The sequence below is a fragment of the Felis catus genome, chromosome B1, assembly GCF_018350175.1.
Source record: "Felis catus isolate Fca126 chromosome B1, F.catus_Fca126_mat1.0, whole genome shotgun sequence".
NCBI classification, from domain to species: Eukaryota; Metazoa; Chordata; class Mammalia; order Carnivora; family Felidae; genus Felis; species Felis catus.
In genome coordinates, this window is record NC_058371.1 from 149,676,917 (window position 1) to 149,702,266 (window position 25,350).

Genomic DNA, 25,350 nt, shown 5'->3' on the forward strand with positions numbered 1-25,350 from the left:
AGTTCTGTGCTGAAAGAAACTTGAAAGAAAAATTATTAAGGAGAATGTTAGTTCAGGTTCATTTCCAGGATTATGTTCTGATCAATAATCACTGCAGTTTCCTATAAATAGAACCACATATAGGCTAAAAGACTTGGGGAGGCAATAATGATCACGAGTACTGAAATCATGGCTTCTCTAAGTGAAAGAATTAGTCTTTGATCATTTTCTCTTGTTCTAAGGCCAGCACGGGTACCATCAGCCTCAAGATTCCTGAATCCCTATGTAGTGGGTTTCGTTGTTGTGGCAGGAGTGGTAATCCTGGCAGTGACCACAGCTCTACTCATCCACTTTTTAGCCTTCGGTAAGTACTAGAAGACTAAAAGTACCACTTTTTAGACCAAATAACTAAATACACCTTCAGATGACAAGTCTGTCATTCTTTTATTGCCACTGTTACTTTCTAATATAACCTAATTGAGGGTCTTCTATATCTCTAAATACATGTTTGTGTCTATATATTCCCTCAATCAGTACTTTTCTCTTCTCTGTCTCTCTTTTTTTTTTTTTAATTATTTTTTTCAACGTTTATTTATTTTTGGGACAGAGAGAGACAGAGCACGAACGGGGGAGGGGCAGAGAGAGAGGGAGACACAGAATCGGAAACAGGCTCCAGGCTCTGAGCCATCAGCCCAGAGCCTGATGCGGGGCTCGAACTCACGCACCGCCAGATCGTGACCTGGCTGAAGTCGGACGCTTAACCGACTGCGCCACCCAGGCGCCCCTCTTTTGTTTTTTTTAAATAAACATTATTACCCAGGCAAGAATTACTCTAGCCAAAGGAAAAACGTCTCTTGATTCTTTTCTGACACTAGAATTTGCTTACTGTGTTTTTTCACTTAATATCATGATTTCCTTCCTTCATATAATAACCTGATAAAACTGTAGAAGTGAAATATTGCAAAGAACTTTAAGTTTCAACACCTAAAAATTGGATGTACCTAGTTATTTGTTAATTCATGATCTATTTCCTGATAAAACAGTCTTAGTTAAGAGAAGAGTTATGAAAGATAAGGGAAAAAAACAAATTTTTAAAAAGATCTGTTCTTTTACTTTTCTCTATTACAACAAAAATGTAGAACATGTGGACAAGAAACAATGTAAAGAACACATATACCCTGCTCATTCATAAACAATGCTCCTTAATATTTCAGTGAACATCCCTTTCAGATGTTTTAACGTAAATATGTCAAATTTCACTAGATAACATAGGCTATAATCTGATTTTATCACTTATAAATGCACTTTGAGGTTATTTTATTTCAGCTACAATTGTGTTAAGTCATTTAAATCATATGTGTGGGTGTAGGTATGTGGGTATCCATGAATATGGAGAGAAAGAGAGAACATAACTTACTGTATGTTCTATTGTAAATGGGCAAAAATGCTTATTTGAGAGTTGAAAAACTCCTAGCGGCACAATAAAATTACCAACATTAGAAAAAACAGTAATGAGGAATAATATTTCTCAGCGAATCTAATTACAAAGTTGTTGCTACAACATTTTGCTATCAAATCACCCAGAGTCAACTATGTCTTAGGTGAACTACAGAGGCAGGAAAAATAAATCTCAAGTTTCCAATTAAATTAATGAATTTTCACTTTTGATGGTACTATATTGTCACACAAACAGAACCTAGGTTAATCCTCTTCAGAGGGTGACCATTTACAGCCCTTGAAAGACTTGTCCTTCCACTACAAAGGAATACATTACCCTTCCACCAGGATCTCCAACTCTTTCTCCTGATTGAAGTATTTCTCTGCATTAGTTATCGCATATGAATGATCAAAAGAAAGCAGGGATTTTCCTGAGACAGGTTAGGTTATGCCCTTGTTCATAATGTTTCTAAGATGTATACAGTGTGTTTTGGGAGTCTTTATTTTCCTCACACAGCTGAATATGTCCTCTGGAAGACTTTTTTTGATGAAAACAATTCACACTGGACAACCAATTAGATATCCTGTTCAAAGGCTTATTTTCTAGTTTTAGTCTAAAAAACTAATGACAAGTCAATAATACCCCTAAAATGATTATTATTTGAAATAATTTTAAAAACTATTCAGAATTATTTTGGGTATTCCTTAGGGATAAATGAATAATAGCATTTTATAGACATTCATTAATATTTCTTGAATAAATCTGCAATCACAAATCTCCCGAAAATATAGTAAAAATGAAAATTATGATACTTCTGAGCAGTTTGATTTCACAAATGATGCTGCTCTGATTTTCCTACATCTTTAAATTTTCAGCTTTGTCAATTTAAAAAAAGAGAGATGAATAATTTTATTATAGTTACATTTATAGTAAGTTTGGAGTTTTAAGAGAAGCAACTTTTTTTAAATTGTGTAAGATAGCCTCCCATAATCCTGAATAAACTAAAGATTAAAGTACTTAGCAGTGAGATTGATTCTGCCTTTTCTTTGTTTTACAGATCAAAAGTCTTATTTTTATCATAGCAGCTTTCAAATCCTAAATGTCAAATATAGTAATCAGTTAAATTCACCAGCTACACAAGAATATAGGGATTTGAGTGGAAGAATTGAATCTATGGTAAGTTAATATTTCTCTTTGCTCTTTATCCCATCATCAAACAAATTTGATAATAAATCTGATATTTTGTGATATATCTGTAATTGCTAGATGCTCTATATTGTTTTCTTCCCTGAATACTGAAAGATATATTTCTTTGTGATTTTCCCAAGTTAATTTGCTAGTATACTGGTTCTTCTTTACATTTTTTAAGTCATAAGTGGAAAGTGTTAGAAGAGTCTTGAATAAATATTTTATATGATTATGACTTCAAAGGCTGGAAGTCTATTGTTTGTGCAAGTTGAGCATTTATTACTGCTCTCCTTGAGATTGCCTTTCTAAATCCTTTTCATTTTGCCTTCTTTCCTTTTTCTTATCCAACTAAACACACAGGTAGCAGGTGTTAAAAGATATGTTTGCATGTCCATAATAACATAGGTTAAACAACACCCTACTTTGGCTCAATGATACACATAGAAAATATGCAAAGCAAGCTCGGGCTTTCAGTTGAAGAGGCCTGCCAGGAAACCTCACAAGTGGGCCCTTTGCATTCATTTATGACCATGGACCAGTGTGTGACCTTTCACCCAGAGAGTCGGAGTTGACCAGTGTCAAGGTTGCTTACTTACCCTTCCTTTTAAAGAGTCCTAAGAAGGGGCGCCTGGGTGGCGCAGTCGGTTGAGCGTCCGACTTCAGCCAGGTCACGATCTCGCAGTCCGTGAGTTTGAGCCCCGCGTCGGGCTCTGGGGTGATGGCTCAGAGCCTGGAGCCTGTTTCCGATTCTGTGTCTCCCTCTCTCTCTGCCCCTCCCCTGTTCGTGCTCTGTCTCTCTCTGTCCCAAAAATAAATAAATGTTGAAAAAAAATAATTTAAATAAAGAGTCCTAAGAATATAAATTAATCCAGTTGCTCTAAAACTTAAACATTAACAAAATCACCTGGCAGGCTTTTCAAAACACAAATTTCTGAGCCGTGATGTGAGAGTCTCTGATTCAATAGGTCTGGGGTAAACTGAAGAATTTCCATTTCTAAGTTCCCAGGTGATGCTGATGCTAATGGTCCAAGGACCACAATTTGGGAACCACTAAGTTAATCCAATGAGGACTCTCATGGCTGGAGGACTGAATCACTGGCTTGTCTAACACATTTTTCCCCAGAGGCAAACCTCACTAGAAGCCAACTTATGGGACAACTGCTTAGTTAGCATGGGATTAGAGCAAAGGAAGTTAGGTATATCATTTAAATGTTTAATGAGATCAGAATAACAGCTGAATCAGTGATTTGGGAGGAGAATCTATGACAGATCCTAAGATTTTCCTTGTTTTGAGAACCTTGAGAGTTTTGCAGTGTACTGGGCAGGCATTTTGTAAAATCCCATAACTGGGCTTTCTAAACTATTTCCTCATGCTTAAGGTGGAATTACAGGTTCAGGGGAGGATGACCATAGAGAAAGAGTATCATTTTCACTCCATCACATGAAGGGGGTTCATTAAATTGTCAACATGACTTATCACTGTCAACTTGATCACCCAGCTGAAGTAGTGTTTGTCAGGTTTCTACACTGTAAAGTTACTTCCTCTCTTTTCCATACCATACTCTTTGGATGAAAGACACTATGTGCAAGCCACACATAAGGAGTAGAGGAGTGAAGCGTTAAGCATTGAATGTTTGAAGACTATTTAAAATTCTTCAGTCAATTCTCTCATGTATTTATCAACCAGTTGCTTATATCAATATAGTGGTCTCTGCATTTTTAAGATTAATTTTTATTTGTTTATTTATTTTTAACTGTCCCTATTTTTTTAAATTTTTTTTAATGTTTATTTATTTTTGAGACAGAGAGAGACAGCGTGCAAGTGGGGGAGGGTCAGAGAGAGAGGGAGACACAAAATCTGAAACAGGCTCCAGGCTCCGAGCTGTCAGCACAGAGCCTGATGCGGGGCTCTAACCCACGAACCGTGAGATCATGACCTGAGCCGAAGTCGGATGCTTAACAGACTGAGCCACCCAGGCGACCCGAACTGTACCTGTTTTTTTATTTTTTGTTTTTTTTAAATATAATTTATTATCAAATTGGTTTCCATACAACACCTAGTGCTCACCCCAACAAGTGCCCTCCTCCACTCCCAATGTTTATAGCAGCACTTTCAACAACAGCCTAAATGTCCATCAACTGACAAATGGATAAAGAAGATGTGGTTTATATATACAATAAGATTAATTTTTAGGCTGCACTCCAGAAGTGCTCCAGTTTACATTTTCACCAGCAGCACATAAGTATGCACAAGTATGCTTATTTCCCCACAGCATTAACCCTCAACACTGTAAATCATTTTAATTGTTGCTAATCTAGTAGGTGAGAAGTGATATCTCACTATTATTTGGATTTTCATTTCTTTGATTACTAAGATTTAATCTGTTTTCATATAGTAATAGGTCATTTTTATGACTTCATTTGTCAATTGCCTGATCATGACTTTGCCCATGTTCTTACTGGAGCATTTGTCTATTCTATATGGATTCGAAAAAAACAAAAACAAAAACAAAAAGAATACCACTTATCCTTATTAGCATATTAAAGTTTGCCTGTCATTCACATTGCATATATTTCTCTAATAATGTGATTTGACTCTCAATCCTATTTATGATGTAGGGATTTTTTAATGTTAAACATTTAATTTTTTAATATATTTCATATGTATTTTATATATTTCATATATATTTTATATGTTTATAGAGCTAAATTATCAATCCCTTTTATGATTTCTCATTTTGTGTCATGTTAAAAATGGCTTTATTCATTCTAAATACTCTTTAAAATATTAACCCTCATTTTCTTTTTATAATTTTATTATTTCAGTTTTTAGTACCAAGCTATTGAGAGTACTGTGGTTTTATAATATATTTAAAAACCTGGCAGGAAAAGATTTCACTTGAAATTCTTCTGATGTATGATTTCCATAATCTCATTTATTAATCCTTCTGTAAAACCACTTTGAACATTTAAAACATTGTATGAATGATACTCTAATAAGGTGCTAATCTATAGTTTACAAAGCACTTTCACATGTATTATACAGTCACATAAATTGACAAATAATTTTTATAGATGCATAAAATAAAGGTTGTGAGTTTAGGAAACATGTCAAAGGCCATTCAACTGGAGTGTAGTAGAACCAGAATTCAAACCAAGGTCTCCTGACTCCAAATCCAAGTATCATACCATTTCCCAATGGTAACATGAGTATCATCATTGTCCTTGTCCCACAGACAACATTGTTTTCCTTCATGAGCAATAGAATAGTCTCAGAAACTTCTATGAGGCAATTCATCTCTCTTTTCTAGCTCTCAGTTTACTCATCAGTGAAATAAAGTCATTGGACCAGATAATTTTCACAGTACATTCTAACTCAAAAAACCTATGATTTTATGACTTTCATGCAATATATTCATTCATCTGTTTTTCCTATCCTGCCTCTCTTGCCACTCCTCTCTGTCTCTATAGGCTCACCTTCCTTTATACTGTCATTAAATTTTGAAATTCCCCAAGGCTTTGACTTATGCTCTCCTCTTTTCTCACACTGTTTTTTTTCTATCCTTAGATGTTCTCTTTGATGAGTGTTACTTCAACCAACACTTGTACACTAATGACTCATTCTGTCTCCAGCCCAGACTTTTCTTCTGTACTTCAGATCTGTTCACCACACTGCCAGCCTAATGTCTCCACTTGGCTGTTTTTTTATTAATCTTAAATTTATTCTGCCCCAAATCAAACTCATGATTTCCCCAGAGCATCCTAGCCCCCTTCCAATAATCCTGTCCCCATTAACAACATTTATTCAGTTTTCCAAACCCAAACCCTGGAATTCATCTTTGAATTACTGCCCTCTATCATTCCAAATACCCAATCCATTACCAACCTCTGCAGGTTTTATCTTCTTTATTTCCCTCAAATCCATTCATTTCTCTTCATACCTACTAACACCATGTCCATCCAAACCATCACCTCTACTCTGAACTACTAAAATAGCATTAACTGATTTGCATTTCTTCCCTAAAACTAAATATCCATAGGCAGCAAAAGAAATTATTCTCAAATTGCAAATCTGATTATATTATCCTTTTGTTTAAAACACTTCAGCAACTTCCCATTGTTTATGATAAAGACCACTAACAAGACATGCATGGTCTGGCCATTCTGGCTCCCGAGCCTCCTTGCTCTCTACGCTACAGCTGCACTGGCCTTCTTTCATTCCTGAAACACACCTGTGTGTTCCCACCTCAGGACTTTGCCTGTGCCATTCACTTCACTTGTGAGGCTTTTTCCTTCCTCTTCAACTAGCTAACTTTGATTCTTCCTAACAGTCTCAACTCCACCAGCATTTCCTCCAAGAAACCTCTCTAATATTGATTGGATCAAATTCCTCTACTGTATTTCTGTACTTATCAGTTGTAATTTTACTTAAGTGTGGATGATAACTTGATTGGTGCTTGTCTGCTGCCATTAAATGTAAGCTCCATAATGGCAAGGACTGTTTATTTTCTCTCACCATTGTACCCAGTGCTTGATAGAAGGGGTTTGCAGCAAAAAAGTTACTGAAAAACTGTTGTTTAATGAGTGAAAAAAGTGAATAAGGCCATCTAGAAATATTGAAAGCACCAGTTTGCAAAATATATATATCAAAACCATGAGCGCATTCTGACTAAATGGGATGGGTCTCTGTCAATAAAACAAAAGATTTCAGTTAGGATTCATACCTGGGATCAACTGAACTGTTGAAACTCCCCTTTGTTATCAGGTGTGATAATGCAATAAATTCTGGAAACAATTGCCACTTTTTCCAAAATATATCTAATTATAGTCCCATGAACAAACTAGTTCATAGGAAGAGAAAGAAAACAATACCCATTTGAGATTAATTTTATCATATTACTTAAACCATCAGGGCTTCTGGGTAAAATTCATTTCAGTTACGTCCATTTAACAAGCATTAATTATTGGGGTGCCTGGGTGGCTCAGTCGGCTAAGCGTCTGTCTCTTGATTTCAGCTCAGGTCATGATTTCATAATTCATGAGATTGAGCCCAAAGATGGACCCTATGCTAACAGCACAGAGCCTGCTTGGGATTCTCTCTCCCTCTCTTTGCCCTTCCCCTGCTTATGCACAGGCCCTCTCTCTTAAAACAAATAAGCTTAAAAAAAAAAAGCACTGATCATTACTTAATGCCAAAAAAAAACACCCCAATTTGATAACATACTTGACAATGAAATGTTCTTTGAATGAATAAATAAAAGACGCATTCTATCTGCTGGTTCCTGTGCCAAGTCTTAGGGATACAAAATAAAGACATCATTGTAGTCAGAGGCTCACAGTGGTCTCCAAAATGGGGTTGTGCATTCCAGGGAGGGATTCACAGTAATTAATTGTGAATACTCAAATACTTGGATATCACTCTATATGTTTTCTTCTCATAAAGAGTATCTTTTAGAAGGAAGTGTTTTGTTACTATTTAATAAATGGATTGGCATTGGTACCTTGTTTGGTTTTATGTCAGCTGGTCCCACACAATGTTTGTAAAGGTATCTTGAGGGAAGAGGGGAAGGGCAGTAACACTTTTACTTGCTCTGAGTAGATTTCAACAATGTGCAGTTTCAACTGGATTTAAAGATTTTATTATCTAGTTCTAAAACTAAACAAAGCCTCCCCGAAATCACTAAAGGAACTGAGAAGAATCCTGCAAAACACAAATTTTAAAACCACAATTCGGAGATAACTCTAATATGCCAAGGACAGTAATGACCAAGTAAAGGAACAGTAAGGTAATAACAGAACTGACACTTCACTGCTACTGACTAAAGCAAATTTACCAAGTGAAGCAATAAACAGTATCTTAGAAGATATTTAATACACACAAACACACATACATACCCTGGTCTCTTCAAAGTGTAAGAAATTAGGTGCTTTTTAAATAAAGTTCATACCATGGAGAGAAGACTTTGAAAATATGTTTAGCAATGGGTCCATCATGAGGTGTTTGGATTTTCTTGTGTTTTACTGAAAATGTTGCATCTTACCTATAAAAGTGCTTAGACATGCACACATAAAAACTGGGAGGGGAAGGATTAACTATCATGTTTAGTTGATTTTGAACATACTTCTTTTAATGTTTTTTAAATGTTTATTTATTTTTGACAGAGAGAGAGCACAAGCAGGAAAGGGGCAGAGAGAGGGGGATAAAGTATCTGAAGTGGGTCTGCATTGTCAGCACAGAACCCAAGGTGGGGCTCAAACCCACAAACCTTGAGATCATGACCTGAGCTGAAATCATACGCCTAACCGACTGAGCCACCCAGGTGCCCCTAAACACACTTCTTTAAAAAAACATATAAAATGAAACACATTCCATTTGGTTTGCAAGGATAACCAATTGAAATCAGGGAAGACGTAAAGTCACGTGTTAAATTTCAACAAAACCTTTGCACAATGGTTGGGAGGGACTGACAACTTTGTGTCATGATTTATTAAATTCTGCCAATGAGGCACTTTATACATTTAGAGCCATGTAATGGTGTGGAAATGTCTTCAGCATTCCAAACCAAGTATTTAAATTAAACTTAGAATCATAACTTTAAATCATTTTATCACAAAGTATTTCAAAAATTATAAATTCTATCCACATTACCAATGAAAATATTATTACTAAATATAAAGGAGATAAAATGACTAAATGTTTGCTCTGTTAATTTGGTCTTTTTAATTTCTAATTTCGTCAATGTTTTATAGTATATATTATTAGCAGTACAGTGTTACAGCATATATATAATTTATAAATAAATATACATGTTTGTGCTACTCATGCATAAAATATTTTATCCATAGGAATGCATCAAAATCAAAAATTTTTGGAGACCACTATAATAATAGATCATATTGCCACATATTTTATCTTTTTCTTGAAAACTGAACTTTCCATATCTGGTTAAACAGAAAAGAAACTGATAACTGGAGGGTGGTTGAAATCACAAAAACTACATTATTTCCATTATTCAGCTCATGAATAATATGAACAAAACCATACCTATCAAGTAAGAAGACACTAAAAATAAGGTGATTTATCTTCATGGGTAGCTAATAAGATCTTTCTTCTCTAATGATGGAAATGTGTGATAACTGCAAACATTCTATATGTAATAGTCTTACACTTTAATGGCTGGTCTATTAACAAATTTAATGATTCACTTTGTTAGAATTTAAATAATCCACATCTCACTTCAGTTCTTATCAACTATGAACATTACTGAGGTATGAGAATTCTAGACTATTCTAGAATACAAAGATAATACTGACACCCTCAATCAGTGAAGAAATATAAAATAGTACTCTGTTTTTCATTGTTTACTTGATTTTTGTCCAACACCCTTGGGAAGAGCCACCAAATCACACTGAGTACAACATCTGATGTTTAGATGCCTTCTAGTGAAGATGCATCCTATCCATTATCATGTTTGTATCATAAGTGAAGAAATAGGCACTGCATCAAAAGGCTGTTTCCCCAGACTAAATCAATCCTATGTGTTGAGATGAAATTGAACTAAAATTTCATTGAAATTTGAACTGAACTGAACTGAAAACTCCAGTCCCTATTCCTCATTAACTTAAGTCCTGTGTTGCAAGGTTGGGAGGAAGGAGAACAACTGGAAGCATAAAAACATTTTCCCCTTTCTTTCTATAGATTACTAAAACATTCCAAGAATCAAATTTAAGAAATCAATTCATCAGAGCTCATGTTGTCAAACTGAGGTAAGTGGAACTATACAAAAATATATATAAGCTTCGGGGTGCCTGGGTGGCTCAGTTGGTTAAGTGTCAGACTTCAGCTCAGGTCATGATCTCATGGTTCGTGGGTTCGAGCCCCATGTCAGGTTCTGTGCTGACAGCTCGGAGCCTGGAGCCTGCTTCGGATTCTGTGTCTCCCTCTCTCTGCCCCTCCCCAGTGTATACGCGCTCTCTCTCTCTCAAAAATAAACATTAAAGCTTTAATGTTTATTAAATAGTAGTATTACTAGTAATATATTAAGCTTATATTAAGCAATATGGCCCATTTGACTTTTGTTCACAGCATAGATAATGAGACATTCACACAATTTGTTGCAATATTATGAAAGTAGTATTATGGGCAGCTTAAAAAACAATGCAAATAAACAAAAACAAAACATGCCACATTTTGATCTATTACTAATGTAAGTAAGCATATCACTTGAATACATGGTAGAAAAAAAGAAAGGTTAAAGAGAGTTGGGTGAGGGTACAGTAACAAGGCCATCCTACTGTATAAATCCAGTGGATACCATTCACAATACAGTCTATGTAAACAGTGCCCCCTTGGAGTTGTGCAATTCTGTGGTCCTGGACATATTCAGCCAAGATCAGAACACTATGACCAACATCAAGCTTTTTGGTTTGTATCTGCCTGGAATGCTATAACACAAAGGACCTTGTGGTCAAATCCAAGCATGTGTGGCATGAATTAACAATAAGGGGAGTAGCAGCACGCATTCTAGTTATTTGACATTCCTACCTTAGTTGAATATATACTTATCTGTGTGATGTGATGAGACAGGCCCTCCCAGCTAAAATACTGACCCTTACTGACCTTACCACAAATGCCTCAAATGCCCACATTACCCAATCCTTCAAATAATATGCAAAAGTCCTTTGAAAGGGAGGTGGTTCCCAAATACCACCACAATAAAATTAATAGTTCTTATTTGCTATAGAAATACTTAGTAAGTCCAGAGCATGAACATTTGGTCAGATACGTTTTGTTGAGAAATGAGAGGGGAAGGAAGAATCCATGGGAAGAGTACTACCAAATCAATTTTAGTCAGTTCAGCACACTTTCGCCTTAGCACTGTCTTGTGAAAATCTCTGTACTAGCCACTGGCTTTCAAAACTTGTAGGATTGAATGAGTCATCTGTACTATTTTACTTCCCACTTACTGCTCAATCCCCTGCAATCTTACTTCTGATGCCACCACAAAATGCTGATCACCTTTGCCAAATTCAACAAGGACATGCAAATCACAAGCTCCAAGCAAATTATATCATCTTCTGTTTGGACCTCTCAGTGATATTTGGTACTGTTGTATTTTTAATCCTTCTTAAAATAGTACCATCCTGTAGTTTCTATGACCCTACACACCCTATTTTCCTCTTACCTCTCCATTCACTCCTCAATTTTCTTCACTAGCTCTTATTCCTTCTCTGCACATCCTTCAAGTGTTGGACATTAGGCTGTGCTATAAGCCTCTCATCTTCTCAGTTCACATTCTTGACTTTCAGTGGCTTAATTGACCCCTATATGTTCATCATTCTCAAAGTTGCATCTCTGGGCCAGTCCTCTCTTCTCATCTCCAGTCATGAATGTACACAGCCATCTCCTTAATGTCATCACACAGGCATCTCAAAGACAACTCAGCTTACTAAATCCAGACCTGAACCTATCAACTCTCTCCCACCAAATGTTACCTCAAATTAATTGAGGTGTCACTTTCAACTTAGTTGCTCAAGAAATATGTAAGTCATCTTTAATTCCTCCTCTCCCTCAACCCATACATCCAATCATCTAATCTTTCAGTTCTATTTTCTAAATATCCCTAAGATCCGTAACTTTTCTTCAAACAGTGCCCTCAACCATCTCTCTCCTGGACTATGAACAGCCTCCTAATGAGTCTCCTTTCCTCCAGTCTTGCTCCACTCCACATTCTACAATGCAGTCAGAAAGACTTTTTGAAACAAAATTCTAAACATATTACTCCCCTGGTTAAAATCCTTCCATCCTTCCATTGGCCTCTCCTGGCCTCATCTTTCACTATCATCCAACTAGACTTCTTTCAGTTCTTCACTGGCCCTAACCTCAAGACCTTCATATAAGCTATTCTCTCTGCTGGAAATGTGCACACACTTTTCCCCCTTTCCCTTCAGTTTTAAACACAGTGTGTAAATAGAAAGCTTGAGGTACGGTAAGTAAAAAAAAAATCAGGAAAGGATTACCCTTAAAAAGATAGTTTGTTACAGTTCACAAGAGGAGGGTACATGCCTCTTTGGTAGAGTTGTTATAAAGATCAAATAAATTAGCGTAAAACACATGGTCCTGTTTGGGTATCTTATTCAAAGTTTGTCATTCACTAAAGATACCTCTTCTTTGAATTGGTTCTTCTACTTTTGTTAGTCTTTTCTTGTTGACTTGTAGGAATTCTGTATTTATAGTAGGTAGCAATCATTTGTCACTTTCTGTGTTGCAAATATATTCTTCCTGTCCATAGCATATCTTCAAACCTTATGGCATCTTTGATTGTGAAAAGTCAGTTGCAAATAGTCTTAAGAAATTCTTTCTACTCATGTATGTAAAGACATTCATATTTTCTCGTAAGTTGTAAACATTTTTGCTCCTATTTAGACACTTTGTATATGATATGAGAAATAGATTTAAATTTTTCCATATGAATCATTTTCCTTCCATTTGTGATACCACTTCTGCAATACATTGTTTACATATGTCAAAGAATCAATTTCTGGTCATTAATTCTGTTCCTTCCTATTAAGCTTAATACTTGTCATTCAAATAAAATCTACCACTATAGATTTATCTATTTCTCCTTATGCAATATATTTTGAGGACATAGTGTCAAGTACCTATATGTTTAGAATTGGTATATCTTCCTCAGGAATTAGTTCTATCAAGATATTAATCTTTTTTATCCCTAATTTTTTTAATCTTAAGATATCTTTTTTTAATGTGTATTTATTTTTGATGAGAGAGAAAGAGTGTGCAAGGTGGGGAGGGGCAGAGAGAGAGAGAGAGAGACAGAGGATCCAAAGCATATTTGGTACTGACAGCAGTGAGTCCGATATAGGGCTCAAACTTTAGGGCTCACAAAGCATGAGATCATGACCTGAGCTGAAGTCGACCACTCAACCAACTGAGCCACCCAAGCACCTCAGTCTTAAAATCTCTTGTGTCTGATACCATTATAGCTACATTGACGTTCTTGTGGCTATCATTTTTCAATATATTTATCTATCCTTTTATTTTTATTATTTACATATTCTTATAGGTTAGACATTTCTCCTAAAACAGAAAGTTAGATAATATTTTCTAATGCATTCTAATCATCTTTGCCTTATTTTAGTGATTATCCTTAAAATTTAAATAAGGAGAGTTGGCTTAATCCATTACCCTTCTTCTACTTGGAACTCTTATTCATGTTATTATGAATGATGTTTTAGCTCCACCTTATTTATAATGACACCAAATCAGTCATTGTAATGATAGATAACCAGTTTGTCACCTTCTCTGTTCCCTATTTCTTACTGTACCTCAACTCTCCTACGTTCAATCTCTCTCTTACTGAAGTACTTCATTTATAAATTTTCACAAGAGTCAGGGCATCTGGGTGGCTCAGTTGGTTAAGCGTCCAACTCTTAATTTCGGCTCATGTCATGATCTCACAGTCATGAGATCGATCCCTGCTTTGGGTTCCATGCCAAGCATGGAGTCTGCTTAAAATTCTCTCTCTCCCTCTACCCCTCTCCCCTGTTCACGCTCTCTTTCTAAAATAAAATAAATAAATTTTCACAAGAGTAAATGATCTGTAAATTATCCTTTTTAATTTTTCTTTGGTCTACAAAAAGTCCTATTTTATCTTCATTCTTGAATAAGACTTTAGTATGGATATAAAATTCCAAATTAATAGCTATTGTGTCTCAGTGCTATTGTGCTCTCAGTGTATATATACAATTATATATCACCTTTTTCATTGCTATTAAAGAACCTGTCCTTCAGTCAAAATGTTCTTTGGTAGCTAATCTCTTCTCCATTGTCTGAATATCTTCCATTTGTCTGTGGAGTTCACAGTTTTTTAATGATGTATTTGTATGTGTGGGTTTTTTTTTTTATTTAGTATGCCTCAGACTCATTGTGATCTAAGCCTTCATGCCTTCATCAATTCTGGATAATTCTCATCATCTCTTGTAATATTGCTGCTCCTTTGTTTTTGTTATTCTTTAGTTTTGCATTAGGTAAACATTGAGACTTCTCTAGTCTCTTAGCCTCTATTTGATCTGTTTCATCTCTTTATCTGTTACGTTTTGTGTGATGTCTTTATGTTCATCTTTCAGTTCACCAATTTCTCTTCAGCTTTGTCATATTCTATGTAACCTACCCATTGAGTTTTCACTTTCAGTGAAAAGTTATGATTATGTATTCCTGTCTGCAAGCTCTGTTTGTTTCTTTTGTGAACCTGTCTGGTCTGTTTTGATAAAGTCCTATACTTTTCTCATATTTATGACTCCCCTTTTATGTCATTAGTCATTTCAAGTATAGTTATCTGTTAATTTTATTATGTGACGCTTTTGAGGATGCTTTCCTTTTTCTGCTGAATCTAGCTCATGATATGTTGTTTGCCATTGGGATTGTATGCTTATATTTAATCCCACTTCATAAGTAAGACACTATGCAGCCTGGATTTAACATTCAATATTACAGAGCATTTGTTACTCTAGGAGGATCAGCAGCATATGGACCTTTTTTGTTTGTTAATTTCTTAAAGTTTCTGGAACCATGAAGGTGGTGGTACTATAAATCCAAAACTTTCAGGCAGCTAGCCTCATGATCATGAATTATCAGGAGAATCTTCTTTTTTCTGTCTAGACCTGGAACCCTAAGACCCATAGACCTACAGACCTTTTTTTTTTTTAATGACATGATGAGTGCATTTTTTTCTTTCCAATCCATGCTTTCATTGAGGGTTTAGTTCTTTGAGAATCCTGGTCTTATTTAGAAACCTAATGTTCATCTCCCTATTTAGCACTAGCCCAAAGAGTCCTCTCCAGCAACTATGTAAATGCTAAAAGTCAAGCCTGTTGGATACTCTAGTGCTTATCACATAATATTCATTTTCCTTATTTTTGGCTTTCCAAGATTTCCCTTCCTTTCACGTGACTTTAGCTTTGCATTCCAAATGAAATGTATTGTATTTTATCAAACACTTCTGGTTATTTTATATGGAGAAGGTTTTTTTTTTTAATTATTTGGGCTTTTGAGATGTTAGAAATGGATATAAATATTTCTTCAGTGTCTGCTCCTCCATCTAAACTGCAAAATCCATGAGAATAGCAACTGTGAATCTTGGTCACAGCTAATTTCTGAAACCAAGAACAGTGCCTAGTGCAAGAAGGTACCTATTTAATATTGCTAAGTAAATATTAAATTAATATCTGGAATAAATATTACGGCAGAAATGACTATTGAGAGGAGAGGAGGAGGCCTAGAATGAATATGAGAGACAAATTTGTCTAAAGCACCTTTTCAGGAGAGAAGATGGCCAATGTTAGGTGGAGGAAATGATTTACATGGTAATTCACACAGAAAGAAGTAGAAATTATATCCATTTTTGATAATTATAGCCTTCAGTCAAATTATTAAGGCTCACTGTGAGAACTATCTGCGGTTAGCTGATAACAGAGGTAAAATTTTAACATATGAGTACAAAAGTTAAATTTTGCTTTTGTAGCCACATGAATGGGTTTAGGTAATAGAAAATTAACCTGAGGCTTTAAGTCACATAAATTTGGAACCTCTCTCCTTACTGGTTTGTTTAATGAGATAAGGGTGTTTTGTTTTATTTTTTAAGATATGTGAAGTCTAATAAAAGCTAATATGTAGTATATACTATTCACTCTTCCCAGAAGTTTTGCATATATTAATGGACATAATCTTCATAACAACCCATTTTGATGTGAGGAGACTTAAATACAGAAAGATTAAGAAACAAATAACTTACCAAAGTCAAACCATAAATGGCAGAGCTAGTATTATTCAAATTCTGGCATTCTGACTTCAAAGCAAGCTATACCAAATAGTGGATACAACATACTATGCATCAAAATCAAATATTTGTGGAACAGCATTGTGTGATAGATCATTAAGTATGCAAACACTGTCATGTGACCAGTTAAATTCTAAAGTTGAATTGCCCAAATGAATCTTTTTAATGTTTAATCAATAAGAATATATAAACAGAACAACTGAAAATTATAATTATCTATTTTTTAATATATTTATGGTTTTCAGGCAAGAGGGTAATGGTGTGAAAGCAGATGTTGTCATGAAATTTAAATTCACTAGAAACAACAATGGAGCATCAATGAAAAGGAGAATTGAGTCTGTTTTACACCACATGCTTAATAACTCTGGAAACTTGGAAATAAACCCTTCAACTGAGATAACATGCAAGTACCATTTTTATATACCATTTTATCCCAATATATCAACTAAACCAGTTTTAATTCATATTTTAATTTAATGAGACTGACTTTTCTTTCCTTGGAATTAAACTTTATGAAAACTATATATTATAAAGCTAGACATAATACATAGTTCTCTAATATAAAACATTCTAAAATTTAAAGAATCATTTAGCATTCATATAATAAATTTTACTTGCTAAACATTCTTTATTACTTTTCCCTCTCAACACTCCTTATCTCTCAACAGGAGAGACATTACTGTCAGATCTTCAATCTGTAGGTGTGCTATAGGAATGGTAAATAGCTGCTCAAGGTCAGAGAACAATTGAATTAACACTCCACCTCACCCAGAACCCAGCATGCAATCGGGAGGTGTGTGATTAATACTTCTAGAATAAAGAAGAAAATTAGAAGATTTAGCAGCATCCTAACTCCTCTCTGAAAATACCTGTACCTCTTCTTGTCTTGAATCTATTTTCATTTTTTCCCATCCCAATTGCTACCACTCTGGTCCAAGCCAACATTTCTGACTTGAACTATTTGCACTAGCCTCCATACTACCCATTTTATTTACTGTTGGCCCCTTCCAAACTATTGTCCACATACTGATGAAGTTATGTTTTATATTTTAAAACATATTCTCATCATTATTTAAAAGCTTCCCATGACTTCCCACAAAAACACAAAACAAGCAAACAAAAAAAAGACCTGTAACTGGGATACCCAGGCTTACCCAGGACAGTCCCAGTTCATGTCAATTGTCCAAGAACCATTATTAATATTAATCCCTAAGTATCTTGGTTTGGACAATAAATGATATGACCATCTCATTTAAAGCCCTGCATGATCTGGTTCAAACTTACCCCTTCAGCTACTTATTATACCACTCTTCCTTATTCACCGTAATCTGGCCACATTTTCATTTCCTCCACCTGCCAAACTCTTCTCCTCCTGACTCAGGGCCTTTGTATACATTGTTTCAGTTTCTTATAATACTCTCTAGTTCATCCCTTTACATCCATCAGGTCTCATCTGGGTCACTGGTTTCTAATGTAAGCCTTTTCTAACTTCTATTACTCAATTATTTACCTGTATCATGGACTCCATTTTCCTTCATAACATTTATCACAATCAAAACTACAAAATTATTTGTGTGATATTTCTGTTGATTGTCTTCTTCCTACTCTGTAAGTTTCCTAAAGGCAAGAACAAGTCTTTCTTGTTCATCCCAGTGTGCTTCTACTACCATCTACTACATAATAGATGCTCCATTAATATTTCTTGCATGACTAAAAAAAAAAGACTTGATATGTACATAGAATTTAAGGACACTCCTCCAACTTTGTCATGCACTATTAATAAACCATGATTCCCTTAATATAAGCTCAGGATTAAAGGATTTTGGTAGCCCCCACACTGGACTGGTATTCAATTAGTGTATGCCTGTTATGGCTGTACTAAGTGTTACGATATTGAAATGCTTTCCTATCTATCGGTAAACCACCACTGTACCAAGCCCACAAAGATGTCTCCCCAGCCTCTTCAAATCCTCCCATCCCTACCCCCAGACTCTCAGTTCATCCCCCTGCAATTGAAGAGTTAATGCTTAGGGACTTCCAAGACACTGCTCTAGCTCCACGGTTTATTACATCCTTCTGACTGGCTGGCTGATGCTCATCCATTACAATTTGTTTAATCCCCACAACAACCATAGACTCTACTTTTATTGTTCCCACTCAGAAACGATGGACAATTGCCCAGAGTCCTGCAATCTTCATGTAGGGGAGGCAGGATTTGAACTCAAGTCTCTCTCATTCAAAGAATAAAAAGGAGTGGTCAGTTCTTTTTATTCCTGGCATCCAAAAGGATATTTGCACTCCCCTGACACACAGCAGATATGATACCCAAACCCTGTGAAAGTTCTGGCAGGAAATAAGTTTCCAAAAATTGATTTTAGAAAGCATGAAAACTTGTCTGAGAAGGTTAGATATCTTTTATAGGAAAAAAGAAACTGGTTTCTCATTAGAAGCTTTCAAGCAAGGAAGGATATGATCGGACATAGATTTTTAGGGGAAAAAAACAGCCTGGTAAAGTAAAGGCAGACACATTGAAAAGTGCAAAGGTGGAGGCAGCGAACGCAGACTGAAGGTTGTTATAATAGTACAGATGTTAGGGGCGCCTGGGTGGCTCAGTTGGTTAAGCGTCTGACTTCAGCTCAGGTCACGATCTCGCGGTCCGTGAGTTCGAGGCCCGCGTCGGGCTCTGGGCTGATGGCTCAGAGCCTGGAGCCTGCTTCTGATTCTGTGTCTCCCTCTCTCTCTGCCCCTCCCCCATTCATGCTCTGTCTCTGTCTCATAAATAAACATTAAAAAAAGAATAGTACAGATGTTAAATGATGAAAGCATGAACTAAAGTAGTAGCCAAAGGGATGGGGAGGATAGGCCTGATTCAAAGGATAGTTAGAGGCTAGAAGATACAAAATCTGAAAGCAAATAAAATGTGAAAATGACAGGAAGGGAGGGAACTGGAGACTGTTTCAGAATTCTAGCCACTGGTAGAAGTGGAATCATTTCCTAAAGGAGGAAATATAACAAAAGTAGCAAATCTGGGGTAAAATTTGGTGACCTTGAGTTTGAGAGGGCTGTAGCATGTGCAGACCTTAAACTAGAATAGACAGACCTTCATTATCTACTATCAACATAGTTTTCTGTCTGCGCCCTCCTACCATTTTCCCACGTCACACTTTCACTCCTAGCTCTACTGACTTCATTGTTCCACAAACATCATACATCTCCATGCACTTGTGCCCACTACACCTTCCACCTGGAATACACTTTCACTGCTTGTCTACCTAGAAAATTCCTTTCATGTCTTCAGAATACAGCTCATATGTTTTTCTCACCATGATAACTTGGTGAATATCTCAAGTAGCATGACCACCCTCTCCTTTCTCCTCTCTACTTCATACTTAAATTTATTTGAATGATTTTTTTAAAATAATTTCTAAACTGTAAGTCATGTGAGGGCAGACCTCCTATATTTTTCTCACTGTTACACCTGCAGTACTAAGAATTGTATCAGTTGAGTAATACAGATGTATCAATATATACCTACATATATATTCAGGTAAATGAAAACTTAACTTCTCTTATACGACTTATCACATCATATCTCAACAACTTGCTTATGTTTCTCTTTTCCCAACTAAACTGAGTGAATTGAAAGCAGGAATATCTTTTAAATATCTTTTTTTTTTAATTTTTTTTCAACGTTTATTTATTTTTGGGACAGAGAGAGACAGAGCATGAACGGGGGAGGGGCAGAGAGAGGGAGACACAGAATCAGAAACAGGCTCCAGGCTCTGAGCCATCAGCCCAGAGCCTGACGCGGGGCTCGAACTCACGGACCGTGAGATCGTGACCTGGCTGAAGTCGGACGCTTAACCGACTGTGCCACCCAGGCGCCCCTAAATATCTTTTAAGTATCTTTTAGTGTTTGATGAGAAAAAAGCACAAACTTAAGTATAGATAACAATAAATTGGGGGAAGACTGTAAACACACATTTCTAGGACTTATGACTCAGACATTCTTTCAGCAGATCTGAGATGAAGCCTAGAAATCTGTATGTATCTTATCAGGCCCTAAGTGATTCTGATGGTGGTTGTCTGAAGACTACATTTAAGAAATTAAGACTACATGTAATAATATACAGTCCTTATTGTATTCATCTTACTCTCACTTTTTTTTTTTTTAACACCAGCAATTACTGACCAGGATACAGTGGATATGTTCACTCAAGGTAAGTTTCAAAATTACCTTATAAAAATGGTTTCCAAAATATAAATAGTAAACATTCAAGTATTTGCACTCTTTGTCAAGGTAGTTTCTATTGAGGTGTTATTTTTATTCTTACTTCACTCCTGTGGTCTGAGATAAGACATTGCTGATTCCAACGGCCAGTGGAGTGATGTGTAGGTTTTCCCCTCCTTTTAGAGGAAGGTGCTGGCAGCAATGGCATTGTGTCAAGTCTGGCCTCAGGAAAAGTTTTTTTGCAGCTTTGGGAAGCTTTTCCTGCCCCAGTTCTATGGTGGCACTCCCTTAGACTTATAAATTATGTTTGGTGACACCATTTATATGGCTTCTCCTAATCACCAGAATAGCTCGCTTTGTTGTGGATTTAGGTTAATCGAAAAGTATAGTAAAAAAAAAAAATTATAAAAAGTGATGTTAGTTTTAGGTCTCAAATCTTAAGGAAAAGTCACTACTTTCCAATGTCATTCTGTATACTCTCAGGCTAGGATAGCAGAAATATAATCCCTAGAAAACAGCTGTTTACTTCTCTGGCTGATGAAATATAGCTAGAAATTAGTTCAATATACCTCAATAGCTGGCCTATCTCAGATACTTAAGTGATGTTACAAGGTAATGGTACCTTTTTCAACTTCATTTTATATTTAATTCATGCTTATTTTAATGAAAATGTGCTTAAGTAATTTACTAGGGAATTTGGTTGAAGGATGCAGCAGAGGAACTTATGTTCTATGTATATTCTTTTTTTTTAAAGTGTATTTATTTACTTTGTGAGAGAGGGGGGCAGGGGAGAGAGACAATTCCAAGCAGGCTCCACATGCCAGGACCCAGCTGGACACAGGGCTCAATCTCAGAACCATAAGAGCATAACCTCAGCAGAAATCTAGAATCAGACCCTTAACTGACTGAGCCAACCAGGTGCCCCGTTCTTTGTATATTCTTAATGAAAGTCTGGAGGTCTGTAAGAAAAAAAAAATGCTTTTGGATGGATATCCTATTGAAGTAGTGTCACTACTTTAGAGCAATAGAAGTTGTTGCTGATGATTTACTTCTTATTTTTTAGTAACAGACTAAACAAAAGGAAATAAATCATGGGAATGAGGATGAAGAGGGCTTGAATGATCATTTCAGCTTTGGCCATTGGAGTGTTCATGGGCTTTCTCCTTTAAGGCACTTAAATAAACCTCATCTAGATGCTTAGAAACCCTCAGTTACCCTCAAGAATATTCTATGAAATATGCCCTTGAAAAATGGCACATTTGGTAATATAGAGTCAGTTACAGAGGTAGACTGGAACTTCCACGATGAGCTGGATTACCACTATGGAGATTTCTTGATGAAAGCAGTTTTCCTCCAACTTCAACGTGGACATGAATCACTCATAAGAATGTAGCTTCTAATAAGTTCTGAGGATCTGACATGCAGCATGGTGACTACGGTTAATAATACCGTATTGTACGTTTGGAAGTTGCTAAGTAGGTCTCAAGCACTCTCACCACACACACAAGAAGAGTTAACTATGTAATGTGATGGAGGTGTTGGTTATCTTGATCTTGGTAATCAACAATGTATATGGATTATCAACTCATCACACTGTACACTTTAAATATATACAATTATATTTGTCAATTACTCCACAATAAATTTGGGGAGAGGGGGAATGCAGCTTCTGATTTTTTTTCCTGGTGTGGGTCTTAGAGTCAAGTTTTTTCAGCTTTGAGGTATAATTGACAAAATTGTAAGATATTTAAAGTATACAACATTATGATTTGTTATACATATGCATTATGAAAAGATTCTCCCATCTAGTTAACATATTCATCACCTCACATATTTACTCCCACCCTTTTTTTGGTGAGAACATTTAAGTTCTACACTCCTAGCAAATTTCAATTATACAATAATGTTATCAACTATAATCATTATGTTTTGCACTATATCCTCAGCAGAACTTATTCATCTTATAGCTGAAAGTTTGTCCCTTTTTATCAAATTCTCCACATTTCCCCTACCCTCCAAGCCCCTGGAAACTACTTTCTATTCCTTCTTTCTAGGAGTTTGACTTTTTTTTTTTTTAAAGATTCCACATATAAATGGTATCAGGCCGTTTTTGTCTGGATTTGTTTTTGTCTGGATTATTTTACTTAGCATGATACCCTCCAGGTTCATCCATGTTCTTGCAAACAACAGGATTTCCTTCCTTTTCAAGGCTGAATAATATCTCTGTATGCATGTATGTATATACAAATATATATGTATACATCCCTTGTGTGTGTGTGTATACACACACACACACACACACACACACACACACATTCTCTTGACCTATTCATTCATTGATAGACCCATAGGTTATTCTACACAGTGCCAACATGTCAACATTTTTAATAAACTTCCAGGGTATACCCATACTGCAGGTCCACAGATCATACTTTGGAGTAGCAAAGCTATATGGAAATTTCCTAGTGAACTTGTGGCCTGAGCTGGTATATCCAGCACTAACCTATCTTAACCCCCTTTGATGAGGAATTTCAGAGAACTCTAAAGTTGCTCTAGAATTTGAAGTCTCTATGTCAATTAAGTTCAGAAATATTCTCTAAAATGCAGTCTATAGGCAATAGTAGTCACAAAGGTACTCTAAAAAACAACACATTAATCTTGCTTTTGGAAAGGCTAGCCTGTTCTAAGGACAAATATACAAAAGGCAGAAAAGCTGTAAAAGATGGAGAGACTCTAACAGCATCTCCCAAATGTAAATGAATCATAATCTTCCCAGCACATTAATGCTTTTTTCTTATTAGGATGTGGGGCCCGTACAGACCTAATAACTCTGTCTGCGGAGAGGATCCTAGGAGGCACTAAGGCTGAGGAAGGAGACTGGCCATGGCAAGTCAGTCTACAGACGAATAATGTTCACCACTGCGGAGGCATCCTGATCAGTAGCCTGTGGATCTTGACAGCAGCTCACTGCTTCAGAAGGTAAGGCTATAGCTTATCCACCCACCTGGGAACAACTAGGAGAGACAGATACAGGACTCCACCCTGGACTGAACATGATTGGATTATGCTAGAAATAATTGCATGTGGAAAAAAATTAATGAGCCTTTTCTTCCTATTCATGATAGCAAAAACATTTTTTTTCCTCCTTCAGCTGGCTAATTTAATACTATTTTTCTCTTTCAGGTAATAGTGTGCCATCATGGTAAAGAACAATGATCTATATGTAAGAGTGTTTAATTTAAATCCTAGCTATGAAAACTTGAGAAATTTACTGAACCTTTATAAGCCTTTTTTTTTTGCCTAAATTAGGAAGATACTATTATCTGTGTCTTAGCCTTATTGATAGGATTAGATACACTAATGCAAACATGTTAAGTGTTAGCAAAATTAATTGCTGTAGGAAATTTGCACATTACATCATATAAGCTGATCAGCAGGCTCATGGCTGATCTGAGACTGCCTTATGCCATTAACTAATTCTTTCAAAACAATTATTGAGTATCTACTATGAGCACAGTATTATCACAGAAGGTAATTAAACACTGCCTATACTTTAAGTGAGCCTACATTCTAATGTTGGAGATAGACATACACAAAGATAATGATCAATAACAGTGAGTAGCATAAATAAAATGAATTTAAACAACTTCTAGAAAATTCTTCACTGATGTGACTAAAGGATAGTGCTAACATGAGGGTAATAAACTGCCAGTGGATAGTAGGATGCATAAACTTACTCATGATAGAAATTTAGACCTAGATGACTCAAATCTGTGAGGTTCAGACACACCTTATTATTGGAGCATCCTAGACCCTAACAGTTGCTGGGAATTAATCTCAAAACATTCACTAAGTGAAGACATCTAAACTCAAATGTGCCTCTGACCATATCTACTCTTCTCAGACTCACTCAATATCCATAGTCTAAAATCCAACTTACTACACACCCATAGCCCTCCTACTGAAACAATCCAAATTTCTTTCTCAAAGCATGAACCTTGAGTTCCAGTCAGACTGCATTATTCTCTTCCCCTGGATTCTGCCTACTTTTTCAGGTTTAAGAGCATTGTGCGCTAGTCTTGTTAAACTTTACTCCCTCTTAATTTAATCGTTTTGTAACAGGCACTATATTATGCAGCAATACCCTCAAATCTGCAAAGGACTTCTTAGAAATAGTGAAGATTTTTCAGAATTCCAATACGAAGAAATGGAGGAAGGGATATTAACATTTTAGGGAGAAGAAGAAGATTGAGAAAATGCTCTTACACCTGAAAAATAGTAAGAGAATAATGCAATCTGGCTGGAGCTAAAGGTTCAATCTTTATTTCCACTTGAAAGGCCAAAGAAGAACTATGGAACTAATTGATTTTAATCACTTCTGAGTGTGGGAACCAGAAATGCAAATGCTTGGATTTAGTATAACGAAGGATATAATACATAAACAGTCTGTATTCTAAGCCCTGTGCAGACCCAACTACCAAAAGCTAAGTAAAGGATATCACTATAATGAAAGTCACCATTATAAATATCATCAATGTTTACCAAAGTAATTCATGATTTTAACTTTTTTTTTTATTTATTTGGAGAGACAAAGAGTGAGCAGGGAAGGGGCAGAGAGACGGGGAGATAAAGAATCCCAAGCAGGCTCTGCGCTGTCA

The 25,350-nt window shown here is 36.0% G+C and overlaps 1 protein-coding gene across 1 annotated transcript in view; it reads left to right on the top strand.

Annotated features, from left to right (window-relative positions):
• Nucleotides 1-216: 216 nt before the first annotated feature.
• TMPRSS11D (transmembrane serine protease 11D) overlaps nt 217-25,350 on the top strand; it is a gene marked incomplete at its 5' end in the record, with an annotated part of 33,671 nt that continues 8,537 nt past the window's right edge. The window contains 7 exons of the mRNA XM_045056748.1: nt 217-343; nt 2,475-2,593; nt 10,305-10,372; nt 16,707-16,868; nt 17,130-17,158; nt 20,643-20,681; nt 23,494-23,671. Of these exons, the coding sequence (XP_044912683.1) occupies nt 217-343; nt 2,475-2,593; nt 10,305-10,372; nt 16,707-16,868; nt 17,130-17,158; nt 20,643-20,681; nt 23,494-23,671 (722 nt within the window). The remainder of the gene's footprint in view (nt 344-2,474; nt 2,594-10,304; nt 10,373-16,706; nt 16,869-17,129; nt 17,159-20,642; nt 20,682-23,493; nt 23,672-25,350) is intronic.